The sequence below is a fragment of the Bombyx mori genome, chromosome 8 (assembly GCF_030269925.1).
Source record: "Bombyx mori chromosome 8, ASM3026992v2".
NCBI lineage: Eukaryota > Metazoa > Arthropoda > Insecta > Lepidoptera > Bombycidae > Bombyx > Bombyx mori.
In genome coordinates, this window is record NC_085114.1 from 12,034,534 (window position 1) to 12,055,847 (window position 21,314).

Consider the following 21,314-nt stretch of genomic DNA (forward strand, 5'->3'; position numbering starts at 1 on the left):
CACGGCCAGTGACTGGCCCCACACGGGCATCTCGTATAAGGCCATTGACCGCACCACCCCCGTATAGAGACGGCGCGTCACCTGGTCAGGCCCCCCGATGTTGGGAAGAAGCCGGCTTAACGCGCCGGCCACCCCTAACAAACGAGGGACCACGTTCTGAAGTGAACATGGAAGGTCCAACGATGGTCCAGAATGAGGCCGAGGTACTTCAACTGCACCCCGACCCGATACGGACGCCTCCAACCACGATATGGGCATCGACAGGTGGCACTCTCCGGGGCCTGGGGATCCACATGGCCTCGGATTTACGGAGTGTCACTCGAGGCCCAATCTCCTGATTTTGCCGACGACATGCGCCACCTCAGCGGTGGCAAGACGAGCAAACTCAGCAAAACTCCCCCTCCGGGACACGACCAGCGTGTCGTCTGCGTAACAGATTACGCTTAGGCCCGGGAGGAGGGCACCTCTCAGTACCCAGTCATACCCGATATTCCACAAAAGAGGGCCGAGCACCGACCCCTGTGGAACACCGCGCACGACCGGGAAACTGTGCACGATCCCACCGTGTCCAGTACATGTGACCGATCTGTCCTCCAAGTAGGAAGCCACCAGTCGGTGAAGGTAGGAGGGCACACCGTGTCTTACCAGGGGCATTTTTTAAATAAAAGAACACTTATTGCGGTATAACTATAATAGTTAGACATATGCTGTCGCGACACTTTTTATAAATAATAATGTTTTTTACAAAGTCGTAGTACATTATTTTATTCTATCATCAATAGTTTTCGTAGGGCACGCGACGTAAAGAATATTTAGGTAATTTCTTTTCACCTTAGGTTAAATTATTGGAGTTTTAGTAAGGATACCTAATTTTTTTCAAAAAAGATTATAACCTATGTCACTCGGGAATAGTGAAGCTTCCAAAGAGTGAAAGAATTTTTCAAATCGGTTTAGTAGTTTCGGAGCCTATTGAATACAAACAAACAAACAAATGTTTCCTCTTTATAATATTAGTATAGATATTAATTATTATTATTACAAATAATAAAAACGCTGACTTAGACGCGGTTTTTATTTGAACCAGTTCTAAATTATAAACCAAAATTCTATGAAAAATTACCCATATTTATCTATAATACGAAATGATATTAATTTATTTTTCGTAGTTTCCTTCCATCTTGCGTCGATAATCCTCAGTGCTGAGGGTCGTGGCCTCCTCTAATAACTTTCTCCTGCATCATCTTGCGCCATTCCTGCCTGTCCTCGGCTGAATGGATAGCAACGTGGACTGAGGTATTCAGAGTGGAGCGTATTTGGTCCGACCAGCGCATTGGATTTCTGCCTCTGTGCCTTCTCTCACATACCTTGCCTGTTACCAGCAGCTTTTCCAGATTACCACCTCTCTTTCTGGCGATATGTCCCAAGATCTCGAAACTCCTCCGCGCGCATGTAGTGCTGAGGCGCATTGGAATCTTGAGCTCGGTAAGAATGGATTCGTTGGTTCTGTGTTCTGTCCTACGAAACCCGAGCATTTTCCTCCAGCACCACATCTCAAACGCGTCGATGCGTTGGCGGTCGGCTTTCTTGAGGATCCAAGTCTCTGCGCCGTAGAGAAAAATGGAAAAGACGAGGGAGGTGATGAGCTGCTTTTTGGTATTCCTCGAGATGTTTCTGTCCGCCCAAACACGGTCCATTTGGGACATAGCTCTCTTTGCCATACTGATTTGCCTTCTGAGGTCCTTTTCGGAGGATCCATTACTAGCTATGACGGAGCCCAGATAAATGAACCCCTCTACGACTTCCAGGTTTAGCTTATTCGTAGTTTAATAAGTTATTATTGTTAGTAGTATTATTTACTAGTCGAAATATAAATTTTTAATTATCTTATGATGAGAATCTTATATTAATGAGAAAGATATTCAACAAAAATAGTTTCGTTCTAATAAATTAGCATAGTAATAGTACAGTGAACTAGCAATTTATTTTGGTAATTCTGAATTTAAACAAACATATTGATGAGAAGAATTCATTTTCACTTTGCAAATTTGTAAATACACGCTCTGTAGCAATGTACGGACATATAATAATATGAAGAAACAATAATAGCATCTACAAATACATATTATTATGTACTAGGTGGTACTACATTTACTAAAATTAATAGAACATTTAATAATTAAATTAATGAAATTGTGGTTTTAAAGTTTTAGGGGTGTATAAGAAATGGGGGGCGCTGAAAAATAATTGATTTTCAAAGGGGGCGGTAAAAGAAATAAGTTTGATAATCACTGCTCTAGACTCTAGAACGACAGTAATGTCAGAGGCAGCCAGGTCGCTAAGTAGTGTACCTTTCATTTTCTAACACATTATTTCTTCCCTTAACTGGTTACCAGAGTCCAGAGCATACCAAACCTTAACACTACCTGCTCCTATATGAGGTCGAAATTTCGCTTGGACTGCATGAAGGCTGCCCCTTCAACTGGAGTCCAATAGAATTCTCCATTGCAGAAATTGACAGTGATTAATTAGATCAGATATAATTTGTATTTAGTCCGTACAGATAATAACCCTCATAACACCCATTCCGTCCGGGCGTAGCCGGAAGACTCTTATTGCTAGCATAAGTCTTATGCTACCGGCGAATAGGTAGAAAAAAAAACACCCATGCCGTAAAACCGTCCTGTCGGTTGGTCTAATATAATATGTAGCTAATATCCACGGCCGGAAGAACACGAAAAGACTCAACGATGAGAGTCGCTCCGAAGGAAAGTCGATTTGTCTTGGATTCCACAGAGTACTTAAACAAAGAAAAATAGAAATTTAAGATTTCTTCGTCCCTACTCGCAAAACTGGAGAATAAAACCTAGAATTGTACAGTCAGAAACTAAAAATTGCAGTCGGGAGAAGCTCAACTATTGTCCGCCGCGGTCACACTGCTCTATCAATTATTTTTTAATTAATGGTGCCTATGAGCTTTTTATTTATTTATTTATGTACACACAAAAAGGAAGACATAGTACAGAGTAATAGGAAAATTATGTACAAAGACACTGCTTATTTCTTTAAGAAATCTCTTCCAGCAGACCTGCGAGAGGATTATGAGAATAATAATTAAAAGGGATGTGTGTAGAGCAGCTAAAATAACAAATACAACATGAGAATTATTGTAATGCACATACACATAGCAAATATTGTTATTAAAACTTGTTGTTAAAACTTGAATACAAAATATTATAAGTAACACAGTATATACGAAGGGTATAGAACAATGATCATTCGGTTGATGAGAGATAAATTGTTTGACATTGTATTTAAAAACAGAAACAGACTTGCAAACTCGGATGTCAGCCGGCAACGAATTCCACAGTCTGATCGCGTGCACGGTAAAGGAGTGAGAATAGAAATTGGTTTTGTGGGAAGGGAATAACAAGACAGAACGTTGGTTGGATCTGCAGGGAGCATCAAGAGAACGAGTGAAAGAGAATCGCTCACGTAAATTGAAGGGAGAAGTGGGCTTATGCACGATATTGGATAGGAGACATAATATTCGAGTATAGCTTTAATAAGAATTTAGTACCTGGCGGGCTGTTCGAGCGAGAATAAATTGGGTATGAAATTTAAACAAATAAACTAAAATAAAACCAAAGTTGTCCTTACACATATCATGTATATTCGCTGTACTAAAGTTTTAAATTAAATCATAATAAAGCATAAAACATTTATGCAAATAAACAGTCACAATGTTCAAATATGTACTTTGAATCACAACATTTACAAGCTTCATATTATATGCTTAAGGAATGCATTATATTAAAATATTCACGTAATTTTATTATTTCATAGACGGGTGATCGAGCTCTTAGTGTTAAGTGGTTACGGGAGCCCATAGACATAACTATGTGAGTGTCGCCATCCGCCTTCAACGTGAGGTCGTAATGTCGATTGTTAACTTCTATCGCACCCTTCAAAGCTGTTTCGCTACAGAAATAGGCAGCGTAATAATATTTACCCATGCGGATATAATAAACCGTCTACTACCGTCCAAAAGTTTGTAAGCACAAAAAAGAAGATCGCCGACACGCCGACGCCGAATAATAAATTGTTTTAAAAATATTTTTCACTGCATTTCAAGATTGTTCACATAAAGATAACTGAAAAACTAAATAAAGAAGGCTAATTGAAAATTCTCAAAGACGTCGCCATACCCACTGTACTGAATCACGTTGCTCGTGAATTCATATTTAAACAAGATAATGATCTTAGGCATTCGTCGAAAATCTATCCGAACTTTTTGAACAAGAAGAAAGTTGAAAAGATTTTAAAAAACATGCTATGGCCATCTACTCTCATATAATTTGTTTGGGATAAACTCGACAGAGCGAATAGAAAAAGTTGGATGTGGAATTAAAGAATAATTAATAGGATGATTAAAATATTCGAGAAGATAATAAAAGAAAAACGTGGACACTTCGATGAGGCTAAGGTTTAAGTAAATAATCATTTTGTATTTTAAATTCTTATTTCGTTTACATACGTTATTGTTCAATTTTTAATTTAAGATCATAATAAAAAGATCTTGATGATTTTTTTGTCTTTTATTAGAGTTTACCTGGCTGTTTCCAAACTTTTGGACGATAGTGTAATTAGACGGTAGTTTCACAAGTGACTATAAATTAACAATTTATCAGTAAGGTCACATTTGGGTGGCTAATTCAAAGTTTGTGCAAATCACGACTAATGCTAAGAGATACTTGTTTACAATATTATATGGTAGCATTTAACTTTATACAGACATATTACTATTCTGTATCTGAAAAACCATTTCATTTGAATATGCTTGATGATACTTACATAATATCTATGCAAACATAACAATGTAAATGTCATAAAATTAGGCCAATTTGGTGATAAAGCCATCTACTGATAAAACAAATAACATTCATAATGTAAGCAAATGACAAGCCTTTTTTCACCATTTTACATAATACAACTTTAAAGATGTTGGTAAAACCATCCAAAATTTAGCACCACATATTGGCTTCTCACTTTCGTTAAAATACTGTTTTGTGATCTATATTAATATGATCCAAATTGTTCGTGTGTCATTTGAATCAATGAAAACAAATTATTAGCAAAATCACCATATTAAAGCTTAAAGTTACTTGGTGCATAGATTAATAACAGAAGTAGGTTTTTTTTTATTATGATAGTGCACAAGACTGGTCAACAACACACACATTACATTCTTACATTCAAGTTTATAAGATAAGAAGGGTAGTTCGATGGCAAGAGGCCTTGCATTAAAACGAAGAAGGTTACATATCTAGGGTTCTTAATTGTTACAGAGGTGGTTCGTCCCACTTGACGTGTTTCTCCGGAGTGAGATGAATTATGCGCACATGGACAGCTTGAAATTTTTCGAACTTAGGTGGGATTGGGCAAAGTCGATATATAACTTCATCACCAGGCAGGGGTACATATTCACCTTCGATACTGTAAGAAATAAAAATATGACTTTATAAATAACATATTTTTAAAAATAAGGATTGCAATATTTTGAATTATGGTTTTAATCCTCAAGCAGGAATGAATTGTTCTTTTTTTTCATTACGGGCGAATAAGCTCACAGTTGACCTAGTATTAAGTAGTTACTGGAGACAATGAACATCATAGTGTGCATGCTGCCAGACAGCTTGAGGTCGAGTGTCTCAAGTGTATTTACGAGTAATTTATAATTTCATAATAAGCCATAACTTTTTATTATTATTTGTTTAGTCCTCTTGAGGTTAGCAGGACAATAGTAAAATACGACTGAGACTTTGACCTGATGCTTAAATATGCTGCTTAAAGCAATAAATAAAACACAATATGATGTAGTGAACCTGAATCATAAGTTTTGTAAAAAAATTAACGTCCAATTAATTATCTTACCAACCATGATAAGCCCGTCAAGATAATTTGATGATTGAACACAGATCTTACAAGTACCTACAATATATCGTAAGACTTCTGAATCGCATCTTATGTAAACCTCGTTTTACAAAAAATATTCAGACGTTTTTGTTGATATCAGATAAATTATACTTTAAAAGATATATCTTAGGTGTGCATAATGTCCTTGTCCCGCAGTCAGCTCCTAACGTCTGCGGACCAGTCCAATATAAACCGCGCGCCCCCTAGGGGCGGGATTCTTATAAGAGGTTCGGCCCCCGGCCCGGAAAAAGAAGGTGTGCAAAAGGTGCCACCCTCGTCGCGGTCATAGAAGAGGACTTGTCGCTGACGACCTTCGTGGCTACGATGCTCGGCAATGCCGCGTTCTGAAAGACAATGCTCAACTTCTGTGAGTCCACCATCTCACAGAAGGAGACGGCAGAATGAGAGAAGGAGAGCTCTTCCCTCTCGGCACCGATCCGTCGGCGTCGGGTCGGGAACCGGAAAAGAGCGTACGAACGCACGTCCCAGCCCTTGTAGCCGGAGGGGTTCCTCCAGCGAAGGTCACGGGTGGACCGGGGTAGGTCGAAGCCATGCGACTAGCTACCAGTATTCTAGCACGCCGCCGAGTGACATCTTAAAAGCGACCTGTTAGCGATATATCCGGCAGGTTGGTTCCGCTTGGATGTTCTGACAGGTTGTCATAACGGGATGACCGACGTTCTAGAGCCTTCGCATTGCCTCGAAGGCTCTGTCCGGTTTTTTTTTATTATTGCTCTTGTGGGCAGACGAGCAGAGAATGTGATTATTGACAATTCGAACGGCGGTCTTCTGTATGGAGTCAAATGGAAGTATCCCCAGCCTAGAGGTCCACCTCTAGGCTGGCGCTCCAGCAGTACTCCACTTGATGTTGATATATTATGTAGGATATAGATATGGTACCAAAAAATTCAAACCGTTCCATTTAACTACATGCTTGTGCCAGTCTCCATGCTTGTGCTTGTGCTAGTTGTAGCTACTGACACTACCTAAATGAAACTATATATATGACAAATAATACCAATATTGATCCTGTCCATATTATCTTGAGATGGCAAAACTCTCCAGAGACCGAAGGCACAAATATTATATCAGAAGGATACTATGTTACAACAGTACTCGATAGAATTCTATAGAATTCCAACTGTCTGTAAAGGTCTCATAGCTTAAGGGATGTAGATTTGAGAACATTAAAACCAAGATTCCGTTCCCATTAGTTCTATTAATTTTACATTTTTGTTTCAATTGATTGTCTCATTAGTCTAATGATTGATGACCCTGACTTCTATAATATGTGGCCCAAGTTTGTTAGTCTAGCCTTATCAGGTTTGGGTGTTTTGTGCTGGTTTCATAAATGTACATAGATAACACATGAGAAAATCTTAGCCCGAGGCTGTTGTATGAAGTGTCAACTCTTTTTTAGTTATGTGACCTAAAGGCATCACTCAATTTCATCCCCTGGATGTTGTAAATGGCGATATTATATCAGGGGACTGCCATCACTAACCAGCATTTCTGGGTGGAAAAGTAAATTATAAGCTTGCACAGGTATCTTTGACTTGCCTAATTCTATGGCAAATCAGTTATGCATTTTGGTTTGAAGGATGGGTCAGATGTTATATAATACAGTTGAGACATTGACCTTGTCTAGTGGTGGGTGGTGGCTCTCACATTGAGATGTCTCTCGCAACCACTGCACACTAGGTGGGGCTGTGAGCTTATCTATCTATACAAAAAATAAAATATACACAATAATAGCACTGATGTGATTTGAAAATCTATGAATTGAAAAGTGACAATAAAATTTCATATAATGTTTACAATTTAGCAAGTAAGAAAATGAGATAGAATAGGTCACTAATACTGCATGTGAACTGCCTTATATTTCCTTATTATTATTAGAGGATATTATTCATTCATTGTAGCCATTCATAAACATATTTTACGTATGTATGTAATTAAAATGAAATGATTTATAGTTTGGAGTCTAAAAAATATGCTTTTTATTTCAAACCAAATACTAAAATTTAAATAATATTTCATAGTATCCTCACCAGGATATCAGATAAAAGTAATAAAATTATTGTACTCCTATCAGTACTTGATGTGTGTGTAAGTTTAAAAGTTTATCAGATATTTTGAAGTTAGTAAACATTGTTTGAAGATTATGTTACATACACAGATCCCGCTTATAAAATTGTGTTAAAAATTTAGTACATACTGTAGAATTTCAATTAGTGGTCTTATTTTTAATTTGAATACACCACAATTTTGCACTTTAAGCTACTAAAACTTTAGCGTAAAATAGACTACTCAGTGTTACCTTACCTGAGAAATGTGTGACAGATTCTTCAGTAAAATTGAATTTAAAAAAAGATGAGCACCTATAAACTTAATATACATTGCTAGTTTTTTATTCATTTGCTTATTCTACTGGAGTTTTTTTCTTATTATCTTTAAAGTAAAATCGATTTTAAGTATTCATGTCTTTTAAAAATATTATATGAGTTCTTCAGTATAAACTGATTCAACAATTTGAAATAATTCCCTCTATTGAAATGTACTTTACATATTTAAGGCGTAGGTACTTTACATATTTAATGACAAGGCCATATAAAACTAAATAATCTGAACAACGAACGATCTTGTTATTATATGAGTGTCAAATTCCTTGTTTAATATTTATCACATATCAAGGTAAAGATAATGAAAAGTTGGTAAAATTAATAAAAAAAATATACAATTTCTACACGCGTATACTTGAATTTCAGATACAAAGTTATTTTATACAACTATCTAAAGCTTTTAATTTAATACTCACTCAGATATATGGAGAAATATATCTTCGCCCCCTTTTTCAGGTTTCACAAATCCGTGACCTTTCTCTCTGCAGAACGTCTTGATTTTACCAGTTTCCAATGGATTACCTAAAGCCCTTTCTGATCTATAAATAATCATAAATGTCTTAATATAAATGAAAGAAATATACGCTTTATTTACGTAAAAAAGGTGCAATTTTCATACTTACGTCGACGCTGTTCGATTTCGCCGAGTTATAATCGGACTAGGTAATTGCAAATGCGAGTTTGTTTTATTGGGGGAATCATCACTATTAAAACCGTAATCGTTGGACATGATTAAAAGATTAGATTGATAATCATCTAAAATAGGTAGTAGATAGGTAAGAAAAGAACTTATTTAACACGCAAATGAAAACAAAATGTCAGTCACATCACTTAGAATGTGCTAGTGGTTGGATCTTATCGATATTAGTATCGATAATATACCACAAGGAAGACTGTTTCAATGAACCTAAATACAATTGTTCTTTATTTATTCTAATTGGTCAAATTATTTTAGTCATATTAAAACTTTTACAAACATTAAAATGACCCTTCTTTATAAAATTCTACCACATCACCGATAATTTATTTTTTATATTTCTGCCACATTCTTGAACAGATGTATATAACCCCGTCATGACTTATGCAAGTGTGGTATTCGCTCACGCGGCCTGCACACACATAGACACCCTCCAATCCCTACAATCCCGCTTTTGTAGGTTAGCCGTTGGAGCTCCGTGATTCGTGAGGAACGTTGACCTACCCGACGACCTGGGCCTCGAATCAATCCGGAAATACATGAAGTCAGCGTCGGAACGGTACTTCGATAAGGCTATGCGTCATGATAATCGCTTTATCGTTGCCGCCGCTGACTACTCCCCGAATCCTGATCATGCAGGAGCCAGTCACCGTCGACGCCCTAGACACGTTCTTACGGATCCATCAGATCCAATAACCTTTGCATTAGACGTCTTCAGCGCTAACACTAGAAATAGGCTTAGGAACCCCGGTAACCGTACTCCTCGAACTCGACAAAGAGGTCGACGTGCAACCTAACCCATGCATCAGCCACCGGGCCACCAGTAATCTTTCAATCATAAAAAAAAAAGATGTATATAATATTGGAATGAGATAGAACTCAACCGACGTAGATGGGTAAAGTAACACGTATAACGCGGAACAAATCTCTTTATATTCTGTGACAGTTGGTTTGGTATCAAGCGGAATACCAGACCGGTAATCAGCCCATGAACATTAGAGTATTTGTTAACTGTAATATCGCATTTTATGATTTCGTTGTAGCTGTCGTTGAGACTGCGAGAGGCGAGAGGAACCACGTTTTTTCAGCATTTTACTTTTTGTATCTTTGTAATTGCTATCAAAGTACAAAAAACAAATACATTTATTTCTTTGTTCTTTTAAATTAACCCTATGTGAATATTTCGATGTTTCAAAATTATCTTTAACTTATAGAAAATTTTCGACAATTTCAATCACTAGCATTTATCCATAGAGCATGGAGTTAATAAGTACCTACAACTGGAGTGCTGTCTGATGCCGAGAAATCGGTCTCGAAAGAGAATACTTTTTGGTCGCGGTGTCCTTGTCTAATGTGGTGACCATATAAAATTTATTTATAGGATAAAATTATACACATGCATCAGTTTTGAATTTACCTTAAGTAATTCTGTGTAACCCTATGTAAATACAAAACACGTGCTTGCAACGTTTTATTTATGTAAATTCAATTCTAAACATTGCTTCGTCGTCATGGTGCCTTTTTTCGACGTTTTTTTTTGGAAGTTGCTGCGTTGTCGAAAATCTAGCACTGAGTTTTATTACAAACATCATTACCTCAGTGCTATTACTTAAACTTCCTCAAACTCATGTTTAACGTCCGAATACTCAACCGCGACTTAAATATTATGTTGAACTTAATTACGCAATTCCTACTTTAGTGTACTGGCTAAGTGGGCCGTGCAAATTAATATTTGACACACTGAGTGAGACACTGCAACACACATGGTCTGCGCGTATCGGGTGCTCTTTTCCTACATTCACATCTTCAATTGATTTAAAATTACTTGTATTTTTACTTCTGTGCTATTATCATGACACGTGTATATTAAGTCTACTAGTTACATTTTATGAAATAAAACACAATGGGTAATAAAATGAAATGAACTGAAATTCATTTATTTGTTATATGTAAACAATTAAATAACTCTTAAATGACAAGTCAATACACATAACACAATACACATAGTACTTGATCTCTATTTACAAAATATTGGTTATATTATTATTATTAAGTTCAGTAAATTTTCTGTAATCTTATAATATAACATTTCCTCTATTTATTTTTAAGTAAATTCTTTTTTTTCAACGAAATACATAATTTATTTTAATCAATATCTAAGTGGACCATGAGTATCATTAAAATTTCGCAATTTAAATTTCAATTCAATTAAAAATCGCCATTTTTCTTTAATAAATCTAAAATCGACTTTATATTTACAATCACTATTTCACGACTTTTAAGTTTTTGTTTCAATACCTTAACATCTTGTCGTAATTTTGCTTTTCTCGGGGTATTTTTTATTTCTTGCGTTTGAGTACTTGATTCTTCTTGTTTGACCTTTTTAAAGGACATTTTCCAGAAATTCCAAAGTCATATTTACTAGAAGATCCTCCTCGTTCGCTTAACGTCAGGCAAATGATATACATGCTTGCGTGCGACGCTATTCAATACAATAAAAAAAGTTCAAGAAATACCACGTGATGGCTCTTATAATATGAAAAATACATTGCAAAATTATAGTTTTCACGATTGTTTTTTCAAATTTAGTATATGACATAGATAAAGTACAATTTACAAGACAAATGGTATTAAATATTATAATGAGAAAATATATCTCACATTTTAAAAATATATGCTCACACTAGTAAAAATTTATCAATGAATCTGACATATGGAAGGATATTCCACAAACTGGAGAGGATTCTCGCTTAAAACCACTTATATTAAAAGTGTTCACCATGATTACACGGAAACTTTCACGATTTTCGAAAAAAAAACAAGCCACAAGCTGTATCAGTGCCATTTTAACTTCGCACTACAAACGTAAATAGACGCCATTTTTCTTTTAATCCATTCATAGCTCTTTTTCGGTGATGCCAACAATTAATCTGGCTTCCCACCAAATTCAACATGAAAACCATCAGAAATCTACGTACCTACCATAAAATTTTCCATTAAACAGAGTTCTTATTAATATAGAACAATATTTTTTTTGTTAATGAGCTTTATTAATATATGATGTTCTATTAAAAATCAATATATATCATATAATCAATACTTCTTATATAATTTATTTTAATAAATTGTCATCATCAGAAAATAAATTCACCATAACTTTGTACGTTTATGTTGAACCAATTTAATTTTTGACGTTGATGGAAATTCTAAATTGTCGCAATATTTTCTAGTTAAGTTTAAGTCACATCGTTTAAATAATATGTATTTAGATATATTATTGTCATAAAATGTTTAAAATCCTGTAAAGTGGATTGATTTTAACCTTTTCAATAATTTTCAACAACGCCCAAGCTACTAAAAAATCCACTAACCACTAAAAGCCATTTTTGATAACTAAGACGGGGGTCCAAATTCCGAGATTTTATGGAAAATCCTCTAAGCTAGCAACACTGCTTTTTGTTTGTAAAATGTGCGAGAGGGACACCACCACTTAATAATCATTCTCTTTTCAGACCGTTTTTCCTTACATCTTTTGCTATTTAAAAATAAACTTTAAGCCATAGAGATAAAGTATATTTTTAGTTTTTATGTCAAACGAAGTAAGCACTCCAGTTAGAATAGTAACTCTATGCCATAGAGTTAGTGGTAGATATTATAAAAAATTATGTAAATAATATTTTTTTCGTTTGTTATTCGTCCATTGGGACAGATAAATGGAAAGCTTCCATAAAGCCAAGTTTTTATGGCAAATTATCGAATCTGTGCCAATACACCATAATATATAACAAAATGAAACACACCGTTCTAACTAAGCAGTATCATACACAAGAAACGAAAGTAATTTACTCCAATTCGTTAGAATGTTTAATTTCAGTAAGTATGTTATCTATTAAGTAGTGAAGTCTTATTATGTAGTTAAATTATACATTTTTGGTTAAACTAACACTAAACAAGTTTATAGCCACTTGTTTCAAAGCTTCTATATTTTATAAGTACATTATTTTTAGCTTAATAATGTTTATTTGAGTATCACAATATTCACAATTATATTGGCACTTACGTTATAGATTTTATGTAGTAAGTCTTAAGTCTAATTAAGCGACGCACGATCGAAGCTAACAAGACAAAATCTAATGAAATTCGATAACAGTATAATGTATTTTAGACTTAGGTCTCGACTAAATAGTTAATTTTAGGACAGATTCGAATTTCTTCGGAAAGCGGCAGTTTTATTTTCGGTATCGGAATTCCTTCCCAATCACCCTGAAATTAAGAAAATAGGTATTTTCACATTAACAATAAAAGTATTATATCAAGGCAATTAATTATAAATAACAGGGCAAAAAAAAAAAGAAAAAAAAAGGGGCTCAAACTCAATGGGCTACTGGTGGTAGACTAAGCGGTAAGCCGCATGTGGGCACACCATTCTGTTGCGAAGCAAATAGGAGTTCTTTTAAGGGTCGATTTGATACAATTAAGACGATCATTGTTGTCTCAAGGTGACCAGTCTTTTGATTTTGATGCTATCCAAGATCGTAACATCAGCCGGAATTTTGCTTCGATCTATGCTAGAAAAAAAAACCTTTCAACGCAAATGTGACTTTGTGATAAAGGGAACTGACTTGAAAACGACTCCCATCGGATTTGTTGCATTGCATTGATATTGGGGACTCGACGTACAGCGTATGTAGTGTGTCGGCTCTTAATCTAGTCCACGGTTGGATCGCTAAATAATTATCACGTGGCGTCGCCTTCGACGAAATCGGTATATCGTCCCATCTGAAACACAATAGTAAAAGGCGAACAACTTTTTTTTATTACTTTTGTATCTGCATTGGTACTGAGGGGTCTGATCTTGGTTACCGTTTTTCGAAATCGAAATATTTCTCGAGTGCTTCGTTCGACACGGCGCTCTTGCAAACCTCGAGTTCGGTCGCCGGATAGTAATGTATGTAATTAACGCACATTTCGTCCGTTATAGCGTGGCCGCCGATCGTCGCGTTTAACTTATCTTCCGTATTGTAAATGCAGGTGGTTTCCAAGAAGTCGCCCTTCAACAGAACGTAACTTAACTAACATACGTAGAGCTTAGTCTTATGGCTAAATTTACTCAACGAAAATAAACAAGTACACGAACATATCCAACAATATCAATAGAATATAATTCCAGAAAGAATTCAAATATAATTAATTTAAAAATACCCACATAAAAGACCACGTCAAAATTATAACTTAACTATTCAATATAATACCACCATATATGTTTGTATATATGTATTTACTTAGAGCCGTTAGTACTTAGGGACATATTTGGGCCCCTGTCTATCCAGTGTGCTTAGAGCGAGTTTTTTAACGTTCTCGATAGCGTAAAAGTTAACTCAAATTTGTATGGAGTGTGAACAGAGCCCTTAGCGGCAAACGTAAGTTAAAAAACTCGCACTAAGCACACTGACCACCATATTAATTAATTCAACAGACAAAATAAGATCTTACTGGTAGCACTTTAACGGGCCGATGCAGTATTCTAATTTCCTGAAAATGCGTAGAATAATGCATGTCTTTGTTTAATACGGGAAGCTCTACACCCTGTCTCGAGTGTCTGGTCCACACCGCGGCACCAGTTAAATGCGTGTGAAGTTGACTTCCAAAAACTGTAATGCCTTCATCCGGTAGGCCCTGAAATGTTTTGATATACTAGGTTTTTCTTCGGTTTGTGCGAGTCGCAGATAATAAATCAAAATAATAATAACTACTGGGAACATGCACGGTTATCCGGACCCAATTTTTTTATTTTATTGCTTAGTTGGATTGGACGCCCTTACAGCCCATCTGGTGTTAAGTAATTACTGGAGCCCATAGACATATACGACGTAAATGCGCCACTGACGATGAGATATAAGTTGTAAGGTCTCAAGTATAGTTACAACGGCTGCCCCACCCTTCAAACCGAAACGCATTACTGCTTTACGGCAGAAATAGGCAGGGTGGTGGTACCTACCCGTGCTGACTCACAAGAGGTTCTACCACCAGTAATTACGCAAATTATAATTCTGTGGGTTTGATTTTTATTACACAATATTATTCCTTCACCGTGGAAGTCAATCGTGAACATTTGTTGAGTACGTATTTCATTAGAAAAATTAGCACCCGCCTGGGATTCGAACACCGGTGCATCGCTCAACACGAATGCACCGGACGTCTTATCCGTTAAGCCACGACGACTCCAAACTACGATTTCTTGTGTTATGGGTACCAGAGACTGACATACATAATTATATAAACTTTTAAATATATACATATACAGTTAATAAACAGCCAAACAAAGGCAAACAAACTTGTTCATCAAACGAATATTTACCCGACGTGGGAATCGAACCCATGACCCTCAGCGCACCAGTGAATAGCGCTAGCTACAGCATCGGCGAGTCAGTCAAATTAAAAGCAGGCAAGTCAGATACAATTAACAATTGCGTTCGTCGAGCGGGTGTTGGAAAAGTAATTATTTAGGTAAATTGCTGCCTGCTTGAACAGATATTGGAGTTTGTAAACTTGTCCGTTCAGATCAGAAGCGGATCAGATACGTACCACTCCAGTACACTGAGGGATACAGTAACCAGTTAACGGAAATGCTTTTTGTTCACCAGGTATAGCCATTTTGTCGGTGTATTCTAAGCCCAATTCCATAATGGCGGCATCGTACGTACGCTTCCTTCCAGTTATATAGAGAACAATACCCGAACTGTCGACCCAATCTAGGCAATACAGAGTTTTCATTAGAAATACACCAAGGAGATAAGCTGATCAAGTCAATGTTTTTTTATAGTAAATACCTTTCCTTAATTCTGGATTGTTGTAGTGGACTTCTAGCATGACGTATTTGTTGGCTTTCGGGCCACCGAGTGGGAGGCCCGCTTCTTTTGGGTAGGTAAAAGGGGGAGCGCCCATTGCCCATGCCGCTTTTACCTATAGAAGATTAATCGTAATGGAGTCGTTGAACTTCAATCTCTTTCCTAGTATGAATAAGGGTTACCTTAGAACAACTTTTCGTAATAGCCGGTCTCTCTGCGGCAAAACAATTTCCCTCGTATGCCGGCATTTCCTTGTGGGGATCTTCGTCGCAATAGAAGACTTCCATGTGATGAACTAGGCCTTCGTTACCGGGAGTTATTGTCGATTCGAACTAGAATACAAAAGTGTAGTTTTTTCTACGGTATTCGCGGTTTGTAGGCAGCGGCTTGGCTCTGCCCCTGGCATTGCTGAAGTCCATGGGCGACGGTCGCCACATACCATCAGGTGGGCCGTATGCTCGCTGCCTACACGGGTAATAAAAAAAATATTGTACTACTTTTACGAAACCATTTTTACGGTTTAAATTCGCGTTTTTTATTTTTTACGTTTGTAACGAAATGCAAAATATTTCTTATAGAACATTATACGATAACACAATATTATAATGTTATTGCATCAAAAACCAAACCCTGATTTGAATACAGATAGCTGAAGTATGGTCTTTGGACGTATATTTGATAGATGCGATGTGATGACAAAAATTATGTGATTCAGGCAAAATTGCCCTTCTGATAGGTACCTACTCTGTGCTCGCGTCAACTTTGTCGTCCGTGACAATGAAAACTGTAAATTATTCGACACGCCTCACACGCCGAAAACAATAACGCGAGATTAAGCTGTAAAAGTAGTTTTAATTCTACGAAAATTAATTTGTGACATATTAATTAAAAAAGAAGAAAAAAAGCTGATTTCGGTGTACGCTAGTCACCTGAACTATATGATGAACTTTTGACGTGACGAATTCGGGCAGCCTAACGACTTTGCACCAGTACGTCGTGTCGTCTCCCGGTACTTTTAGATCTTTGTTTGTTATTCGTAATTGGTAACCATTCGCTTTTTGCAAGCCGGGAGGTGTTAGTAGCCTTACTCTAACAAAGCCGTGCCTCTGAGGTACGGTGCAAGTAAGGCACAAGCCCTTTGATGAGAACAGTTTGTCTATTCCGTGAGCCCACACCACATGGACTGTGCCGTCCTGAAAAGTTTATCGTTAAGTTTACTTGCGATCTTAACAACTATGTAGTTTACAACGAATCCTATTCAATTTCATTCGTTTTCCTTTCAAAGTTTGTTAACAATAGTCAATGTTGAATTTCGTCTTCAACATGAGTGACAGTTTTTGTGATGGCTAAGAGCCCCAACAACATAAGAAGTGTCGTCACCCTTTTTACCTTTCTAAGAAATCTTAGGATCATTGCAAGAAATAGGTACATTAATTAAAAGTTTTGATCGCCCTCAGTTATGAGGAGCGATTTTCTATCAAATTGTTTCTAACGTGAGCACGGAGTATATCTTTCAGAAGATCATTTTTACCTCAATCACGTAATCATCATCATCGCAAGTATCAAATAAACGATCAAAGATTATGCTTTGGCTATTTGTATTCAAATAAAACCCTTCACAGTTTTGTTTTTGATCACGTATCAAATTCCCCTGTCCGTTTGTGTGCATATCCTAAAATCAAATACCAAACAAATATAGCTCACAAAAATTAGTAGCGATGCTATTTATTATAAATAACTTTTATTTTTTTAAATTTAGACCTCGAAATGATCACGAGCTTTATAATCTGTCCAAAACAGACAAACATCCGAATTATTCAGTTGGCCCCGATCGGAGAAGCCTAATGCAAACCAATTGAAGGCCGGCGCTTTTTCAGAAACAGTCAAAGTAAATTTAATCTTTCGAACGGCATAATCAACACGCCACTTTAATAAAAACTCGCCGCTTGGATCCAACACTGATTCACTTTCAGCGAAACGATGACCTGAAAAATCGCGATTTTAGTTATTGTCTCCAAACTTTGCAATACTTCCAACACCAAACGTTTCCAGTTTAAAACTCACCTGGGCTTACGTTCACAGAAAACGTATAAATAAATGTATAAACAGACAGAAAAAACACAAAAAACCAATTCGACATCTTAAAGCGTTTACAAAAGATGCATCTCTTTCGAGTGGAGACGGAGGTCTACTTCACTCTGTTGTTAGAGTTAGAATGAAACGCGCCATCGCGTGCCTCCCTCCTTTGAAGGCTGTTAAATAATTTCTCGAATTATGTCACCTTGGGTAGCGTCATGCAGCGGCGAGAGGGAATAAATGGTACAGACAGCAGAAAAATAATTTAGATAATTTTCATACATTTTTTTATTTCTTAGATGGATGGATAGAACGCATTACTGCTTCACGGCAAGGCGGTGGTACCCACCCGTCCGGACTCACAAGAGGTCCTACCACCATACGCAAATTATAATTTTGCGGCTTTGATTTTTATTACACGATGTTATTCCTTCACCGTGGAAGTCAACCGTGAACATTTTGTTAAGTACGTATTTCATTAGAAAAATCGCTACCCGCCTGCGGGATTTATCAAGATGCGTTCATTTCGGTATTGTCAATATAATTTAAATTTACCCGTTCATTTTTAATACCTTTTACCTACAAAATATACATTTAACGTAGTGTATCAAAGCTTTTTTTAATGGGCTCTTGTCTTTCATCCACCTGTGCGAAGATTCGATACGGGACAGTATTACATAGGTACATAGGGCTTACTTACTGTAGGCAAAACTTGGGACTGAAATACATTTTTTTTTCTTAGGTGCATTGCGTCAATTCGAAAGCTGTAGTCGAGAACTTATAGATATATGCAAGATTTCCAGGAAATTATTTCTAATGCAACTCTAGTTAGGTACTATTGTAATGTCCTGTCTGTTCTCCTCAAACAATGTTTATAGGATGGCACCTGACTGGTTCCATTGATTCTGGCTGGACGAAGACTGAATTTCATTTGTTTTGGGTAAAATCGTTTCGCAAAGTTCAACTTAAGATTAAATCAAACTACTACTAAATTGACACTTTCCCTTGAACACGCAGGCGAAGTCGCGGGTAACAGCTAGCTAATCCAGCAACCCCAAGGGCATCTTGGGCTTGGCTCTGCCCCTGGCGTTGCTGAAGTCCATGGGCGACGACAACCACCCACCATTAGGTTAGAGCCCATATACTACAAGGTTCCTTCAGAAATATGCCGACTACTGCTCCCAAGTCTTTGATGTTTGGTTCACTAAAAGTTGCAAAAACGCCTTGTTGGTCAAGTGGTTTGTGACCACATCTACTCTGTAACACGGTGTCTAGGTTTGATTGCCGGTTGAATTATGGGTATCTTTGTGAAAAACGTTTCTTTTGTCATGGTCAAGATGTACATATTATGGTCTGCTGTGTTTTTGGCATCTTGGACATTTATTCGAATTAAATTCTTTTTCATTCAATAAATCCAGATTTGTCTTATAACTGATGTTGCTTAAAACAAAAAGTTAATTTAAATTAAAAGAACAACGTATGCTTCAAATGTTTATGGTATATTTATTTTTAGCGACCAAATTTTTTTATTGGACATGATAAAACTTCACCGTGAAGAAAGGGATAAACAAATAATAATAATATTTCATGAATATTTTCTGTAGATTTAAGTAATGTAAGTCGTGAAGATAGTTGTTCCTTATGATATTTTGTGGTACGTGATAATATGGAATATATTTACGTTATATACTGAATGTACGTGTAATGAATATACGCCCGCCGAGGAATGCAACCCTAGTTGGTCGGGGCTTTATTAAATTCTTAGAGAATTCCGCTTCTCGACGCCGCGCCGGGAAATTGAATACCGACGGTTAGATCGCTCTTCAATCAACTTGAATTTCATAAATGTATTTTGAGTTTGCGAACACAGAAAATTGCTGGGTATTTGTGTTTTTTTTTCTAGCCGCTTAATACCTAACGGCGTGAGCAAGTCTGCTTATCTACAGCAAGAAAAAAAATGTAGGGATCATGACCTTGAATGAATTTAATATACTGGGTGTCCCAAAATTCAACGATAAGCTAGTACCGGTATATGGTCGGGTCAATAACTACCCATGGAAAATAATAACAAAAATCCAGCTCTTTTTTTTTTCAAAGTTACACTAACTTTTTCGAAAAATGTTGTAATTTGATTGATACCTTACACCCTATGATTAGATACTGTGGTTACAAATGTGAACATATCCCCACTTTTTTTTTTGTATTAGCTACCTAAGTAACATAACTATTAATTGTAGTTCCAAATAGGACCAAAACATTCGTAATTTTTAATATAAAAATAAAATAAACAATTCTGTTTTCTTGAAATTTTAGAATATTTTAACTTTTAATCAACTTTGACATACTACTGTGTCAATAATATATGAAATGTACTATGGCATGTTATTACAAAATTTAGCGCAATTTATCACAATTCTAAAATGGTGCAATACTAGGATAACAGTCTTGTAAAAATTCAAAGAATTCTCTTGTCACGACACAAAAAGGGTTTTGGGAGTCTTAACGACAAAGGGAAGATCTTCCACCGAGCGGGTGATATTGCTCGGTAGACAGACCGTGATTGTCGCAGTGTAGGTGCGTGCCGTAGGACCAGGAAGCGCGGTGAGTCGGCTGCGATGGTCCTGTTGAGGCTGCGATGCTGGCTTGCTGTGGGACGACTGTCGATGACTTGCTTTTATCTGCGAGAATGCGGGGATTGTGGTAGCCGAAATTCTTGATGCGCTGATGATGAATCAGAAGGTTGCGTGTTCACATCACGTCGGAGGTCACCAGTTTGGGAGAGTTTAAACAACGAAAGGAAGATCTTCCACCGAACGGGATATTGCTCGGTAGACCGACGGTCCAAATGTTGTTGTTCGGAACTTGTATATATGCGCTTTATCTTGAAAATGTCGTAAGCGAGATTCAGGCATCTGTCAATTATCTTGCGTTGTATGATGGCTACCCGCCACAGGGTTATTTAGCTTAGTTTTTGAAAACATTATGTTCGGTGATATATTACCGAACACCTTTGTCAGCATAATTTGCGTGACGCATTAACTTTATTTCCATAAATCATTAGTGCACGATCAACAACCGCGTCACCCGGGTGCATTCATAACATTAACATTTATTTGATTTAATTAATATTTTAACAATAAACATTTTTAAGCAACATAATCTTTAAATAACAAATTCACACCGCACCCTACATTTTGGTCCTTCGAGCGGGATTTGAACCAGCGACCTATGGATTTCTTTGTCGATTTCTTTTCCCTTCTGCGGCCGTGTCCTGTTTACAGGCCGACAATCGTCAAAAAGAAGACGAAGAGATTTATC

General features: G+C 36.7%; 2 protein-coding genes across 2 annotated transcripts; both read right to left on the bottom strand.

Moving 5' to 3' along the window:
• Positions 1-3,647: 3,647 nt before the first annotated feature.
• LOC101741320 (cold shock domain-containing protein CG9705) lies at positions 3,648-9,564 on the bottom strand. Its single transcript, XM_004932194.5, has 3 exons — positions 8,999-9,564; positions 8,792-8,914; positions 3,648-5,493 (listed from the first exon to the last, which is right to left on the bottom strand). Exons 1-3 carry the CDS (start codon positions 9,103-9,105, stop codon positions 5,340-5,342), a joined length of 384 nt encoding a protein of 127 aa, XP_004932251.2. The 5' UTR covers positions 9,106-9,564; the 3' UTR covers positions 3,648-5,339.
• A 3,362-nt stretch (positions 9,565-12,926) lies between these two features.
• Positions 12,927-18,152, bottom strand: Tbh (tyramine beta hydroxylase). Its single transcript, NM_001256994.1, has 11 exons — positions 17,985-18,152; positions 17,682-17,905; positions 17,452-17,592; positions 16,850-17,113; positions 16,103-16,252; positions 15,903-16,035; positions 15,658-15,824; positions 14,566-14,748; positions 13,936-14,123; positions 13,695-13,851; positions 12,927-13,335 (listed from the first exon to the last, which is right to left on the bottom strand). The coding sequence occupies exons 1-11, from the start codon at positions 18,058-18,060 to the stop codon at positions 13,240-13,242; spliced, it is 1,779 nt and encodes a 592-aa protein (NP_001243923.1). The 5' UTR covers positions 18,061-18,152; the 3' UTR covers positions 12,927-13,239.
• Between the last annotated feature and the right edge of the window lie 3,162 nt (positions 18,153-21,314).